Source organism: Cynoglossus semilaevis, chromosome 8 (assembly GCF_000523025.1).
Source record: "Cynoglossus semilaevis isolate Cse_v1.0 chromosome 8, Cse_v1.0, whole genome shotgun sequence".
Taxonomy (NCBI): domain Eukaryota; kingdom Metazoa; phylum Chordata; class Actinopteri; order Pleuronectiformes; family Cynoglossidae; genus Cynoglossus; species Cynoglossus semilaevis.
This window is the reverse complement of record NC_024314.1, coordinates 731,078-736,879: the sequence shown is the minus strand read 5'-3', so window position 1 is coordinate 736,879 and position 5,802 is coordinate 731,078. Positions and strand designations below refer to the sequence as shown.

Below are 5,802 nucleotides of genomic sequence, written 5' to 3'. Positions count from 1 at the left end.
GACAGACAGACAGACAGACAGACAGATAGATAGATACAAACACGTCAAGGCTTCTATCGCTCCTCTCCTACGCTTTTTTTTTTTTCCCCTGTGTTGACGTACAGAACAATTTCCTTCTAAATGTCTTGTTTTGCATTCATTTCTCTGAATAAGTCCAGGCTGAGCGACAGTAAAGAAGTGCTCCAGACATGCAGAAACGCGATTAACGACAGAGAACACATCCTGAAGCTATGCGATCGTCATGTGTTAATGTTCACTCTGTGTGCTTCCCCTGTTCCTCTTTTTGTTTTTGCAGAGTTGCACATCGCACGGATCATCTGCTAAGGGTGGCAGCGTGGCCCCGGGCACACCGGCGGAATCCCCACCTATCCTCGGCAGAGCATTGTCTAAAGGGAAACGCTTCAGGTGAGAATGTGACATCTTTTTATTTGCAGCTCTGTTTCATGTAATACTGTATCTTTTACTCGGTCGGTACATACCCAGATATAAAAGGCAGCCGAGTGGGAAATTCAATCACATTATGGCTCGCTGGGAAATATAAACCTCCAAATAATAAACAGATCATTTATTAAATGGTGAAAAAAAAAAAAGCTTTATGGTGATTACATGTGGAAGCAGAGCTGCTAATGTACGCCACATCCCGCTGTTAGCATCATGTGCTCCGATGACATTGTCATAGCCCTTTTCCTGGATGATTTTTTTTTGTGTGTGTTGATTTGGTTCTTTGATTAAAACGATGTCTTTGTTCACAAGGTTTGTCCAGTAAATTGCACAAAGTGATTGAATGTGTACTCAGGAAGATGTCGCAATGGGTTTTTTGGCGCGATGATACGAGAGGGAGAGTACGGGCGGAGAAGGCGAAGTGAATTTTATAAGGCAGAGTTAAACATTTATTCAGGCAAATTCCTTTTCCGCCTTAACCTTCAGAGGACGCCGAAATCTGTTTGCTCTGCAGTTTGGCTTTGTTGTCACAGCGGTGCTGCCATTTCACAATCCAGTGGAAGGAGAGGGAAGGGATTCGCTGGCTTGCGCTGACGACACGGGTTTATGTGTGACTCTGGTGATAATTCACAATTCAGTTTTGCAAACTGCAAATCCTAATTCCTGTAACATAAAGTTTTTAGAGATTTTCGAGTATTGTTGCAAAGGTATATTGTCTCCTGTGTACAGCTGACTGGCAAAATGACTGGCAAAATACAGTCATTTCTGTGCAAATGATCTTGAACCTAAACAGAGGTCAACGCAGAGGTCAATCGGAACATGACGTCGTCTGTGTTTTCATTCAACTCAATACCTTTTGTAATCCCAGACTGATTGACAACAGAAGAGCCGCAGCTTCTGGAGACATGTTTGGTTTTTGTTTTTTTTCATTTCTTTGAATTAGATTACATGTTCAATATTTCAGCAGTTGGAGAGTGGTCTGTTAAGCCCTGGCTGTGATCCATTCTTTCTTTCCATCTGCATTTTTCCACTTCCCTTCATTTTCCCTTCCAGGCTGCCAAATAGGATCAGTCAGTTGAATGGGACATGTGATGCTACAGAGTTTAGGTTTTGGTTTTATTTTTATTTTTTAATGTAAAGGAAAAATGAAACCATGTAGTTAAATTACATGTGTTTCATATTAAAATTAAAATACCTATGTGATACTTTTTTTTTAATCCTTCCCAATTTTGACACGGACAAACTACGGCCCGGGGGCCAGATGCGGCCCGTTGGGTTTTTAATCTGGCCCGCTGAACTTGTCCAATTTATGTTATTAATTTCTATTATCCTTATACTTCTGCCTTTTCCCTGCAATGTCTGTCCATCCATCCATTTTCATCCGCTTATCCGTTACCGGGTCGCGGGGGCAGCAGTCTCCACGACCGCCACCCAAATCACCCCTGAACCTTCCTGCAGGTAGAGAGTCCACTGGAAGGTATTCAACCGCCCGAACCGGGATTGGATCTTGCCCAGGAGGTGAACCCTGGGGTACCACACCAATGACAGAGACATTACCTCTGGGCCAAAGCGCCACCCTTGCAATGTCTGCATTTCCCCAATAGATGGCATAGAAAAGACATTTTAGCATTTTTAACCCTTAGGTTACATGTCATTTGTCTTAGTTCAGTTTTCGGACCCATTGTGGCCCGCGAGTCAAAAGGTTTGCCCACGCCTGTTTTATGTTAAATATTAATGACAAATTAGCCACTAGCAGCTGTATGTGGGCATGTTTCGACATTTTTCAGACGTCTCCTTGACTGCGTGGACGAGCTCAGTGAAAACCCAGCTGAGGCAGCAGTTGCTCGGTGTCTTAATGGAGCACTGATGTGTCGTGGAGGAATTTTTCCACCCCCCATTAAGTTGCGGCAGCGAGGATGGTGCCAACATGCACTGGCTTTTTATGTGCCACGGTGTCGTGCAGGTGCCTCCGTGAGGACGGCAGATGACAGTCAATCACCTCTTCAGCTTGTTTGTCAGAGTGGGCGGAGGCAGAGAACCAGACCGTGATAGATGATTGCAGAGAAGCTTTCAGCTATTGACCTTAGGAAGCCGTTGTGAGCGATCCGGAGAAATGCTTCATAAAAAAACATGTCAATATACAGTGGCGCATCAATATCGCTGTAAAAGCTAACCTGTGCTAACACGTGATCTGTGCAAATTGAATAATCTGCTCGAATGCAGACCGTGTGTGCTGAACTGTAATACTGTGGACATCACACTCTGTAAATCATTAAACATACACAGACAGTAGGATAAACAACCGTCGACCTGTCGTAAGAGCAGGTCGGACCGGAACCAAACAGTCAGCGCGCAATACAAGTTTGAGGCACAACTCCAGCACAGCGCTGCCTGGAGCTAAAAGATAAATTTAGCATCACAACATGTGGTCACGACAGTGTGAATGAGAGCTTGTATCAGCTGTCTAACAAGTTAAAAAAAAAAAAAAAAAAAAAAGATGTTATAAAGAGCTGTGTCTTGCCAACATTCTAAAAAAAAAGGACGTCATCTGAACATCTGCCATCTGAAAGTCCCAAAATCTTTTGTTTTGGTTACTTCAGGATAGGCCATCGTTGCCAAATCAGTATGCGGACTACCACTGGGGTGACCCCTGACTAAGGGACAAAGTGATTCCTCCGTGATACTAACCTAAAATAAAACTCTAATACAGGGCTCTCTATTGGCCAATCTTAGCTAAACTCATTTCACTTCTACCCTTTAACCATTTCTGGCGACAATCCCAGAAGTCGTCAGGTGAGGGCGTGATGCACCTTGAATAGGGACCACAGGCATTTATAATTATGGTTAGTTTGAATTGGTTTAATATTGTATAAAATATTGAAAATGACATTGTATAACATAATATAGTATAGTATTATTTAGAATAGTGTAGTATAATGGTGTATAGTATAGTAAAGTGTAGTATAATATAGTATGGTGTATTTTCTGTCATGCCCCCCCTAGAGGACAGTCATTTCTGACACCCCCTCTTCTCCGAATTGAAATGCTGATCAGAACCTGATCAAATGTACTTTCTTATCTCTACAAAACGCTGTTTGAGTTGCTGCCACCTAGTGACTGGAGGCCTGTTTATGATTCAAGCATTACATTAACGTCACACCCCCTCCCCCGGGGGGCTCGCCCCACTATTTGAATTCATATGGATTGTGAGGGAATGTAGATTCACATTGTCGAGGACAACGGCTAGAGGTGTTAAAAAAAATTTAAAATTTGGAATGTTGATCAGGATTTATCAGGATTAATCTTATTTGTTCGCAAACGCAATTGTGATTAATTAGCTTCCCTGTGGTCAGTCAGATTATATATATATATATATATATATATCCACCGTTGGAGGCAACCTGCTTCAAACTGAATTACTATGGAAAGGTCCACCCTGCCGTATCGTTGACCTTTCTGTATTTTTAATGCTTTTCCTCGTCTGCCATTAGACTCTGTTGTCTATGTTCTGCAGCCGCCGACGTCTCTGCACTGCTGTACAGAATAAGACTCAATCAACTGATTGTCAGTCACAGTGCAGAGGGCGCAACTATTTATTAGTAATAGCTACCCATTTCAGGAACAGGACTGCACTGCATTGTAAAATTGATCTCCGTCGTAGACTACCCTTGTCTCTGCAGCCCGACTAAATCAGCTTTCGCAATCCATTCTGCTGTAGAGATTTGAAGCAGAAAAAACAGGGATTACATACTTCTGAGTATTATTGATGTACAAACATTATTGTAGACCCAGAAGTAGTTAGAGACGCTGCCTTAAAGCAAGAAGATCATCCAGGGCTTTCTGTTTGGAGTCAGCAACATATATGGGCAAACTACGGCCCGTGGGCCGGATGCAGCCCCTTTTGCCTTTTAATCCGGCCCGCCAAACTTATATACATATATATTATCATTATACTTTATGCCTTTAGCGCTTTGGCCCAGAGGTAATGTCTCTGTCATTGGTGTGGAACCCCAGGGTTCACCTCCTGGGCAAGTTCGAATCCCAGTTAGGGCAGTTGGTACCTTCCAGTGGACTCACCACCTGCAGGAAGGTGCAGGGGGGTTGGTACGGTGCAGTGTGATTTGGGTGGTGGTCATGGAGACTGCTGCCCCCGTGACCTGGTAACGGATAAGCGAATCAAAATGGATGGATGGACTTTTGCCTTTTCCCTGCAATGTCGCATTTCCCCAATAGATGGTGTAGAAAACGCTAAAAGCTTTAATGCTTGTCTTTCACATATAATTAATCTTTGATCACACAAACGCTCCATCTATCTGCTCCTGACCCGGCACCCCCCGTCGAATCTTGGGACCCACTGTTGCCCGCCAGTCACAAAGTTAGCCCTCGCCTGAGTTAGCATGTTCTCCTCCAGCTACCCTGGTTTCCTCCCACAGTCCATAGCACGCAGGGTTAGTTTAATAGGATGCTTCAAATTGTGTGTGAAAGGTTTATCGTCTCTATATGTGGCCTTGCGATGAGGAGCTGTCCACACGGTGCTTTCCGCCCTCGCCGATGACCGCTGTGGATTAGCTCCAGCTGCCTGCGCCCCTGTAAAGGATTAAGGTGTAGAGTGTGAATGAAGGAATAAATGAATAATTTGTCCAGGAAATGTTAAGGTGCAGCAGCAGGCCTATAATTTCCAATTCTGATACATTCCGGGGGGAAAAAAAAAAAAAAAAGAATCTCAGCGCCGCAGCTTATTCCGCTCCACCTACTCTCAGACATGACTCCTCGATGCTCTGTCAGCAAAAGTGACAGAGCCCTGTCAACATCAATGTAAAATCATTAGGCTGCCAGTGGTCACCATTATAATTTGTGCTCCGGAGGAATCTGATCAATCATCATGATCCCTTTGTCGTGATTGGATTATTGGGAGGAAATTGGTGCGGTGTCGACTGATCGATATCTTCCACTCCGGCCGGTCAGCACAAGGTTTTTTTCTGATGTACTGCTGAGGAGGAGGGGGGGAAAAACAGTCGGGGTCTATTGTGAACATCGGGTGTGTTGTATGCTGCTATGGCCGCCATTTTTGACCGAACTTGTCACGTCGCCCCCTGCTGTTTTACCCAATAGATTGATGTAGGGGTGAGCACAGTTGTTTGACTTGAGAGCAAGTATTCAAATGACTAGGCTAAAGTGACCTATCTATATTGAAAATATTACATATATACACTCATGTAAGCTGAAAGTACTTTATATATGCATTATACTGTATGTTGGAGAACTGATTAAATACATGTAGCTCTATTGCGCAATATGATTCAATTCAGTTCTTCAGTTTATGGTCTCTACTACACACTATAGAATTTTATATATATATAC

The 5,802-nt window shown here is 43.5% G+C and overlaps 1 protein-coding gene across 4 annotated transcripts in view; it reads left to right on the top strand.

Moving 5' to 3' along the window:
* nrg3b (neuregulin 3b) overlaps positions 1-5,802 on the top strand; it is a 198,840-nt gene that overhangs the window by 181,191 nt on the left and 11,847 nt on the right. For all 4 annotated transcript variants that reach the window (XM_025057337.1, XM_017034376.2, XM_017034375.2 and 1 more), the window contains one exon: positions 296-405. In XM_025057337.1, coding sequence (XP_024913105.1) covers positions 296-405 — 110 coding nt within the window. The remainder of the gene's footprint in view (positions 1-295; positions 406-5,802) is intronic.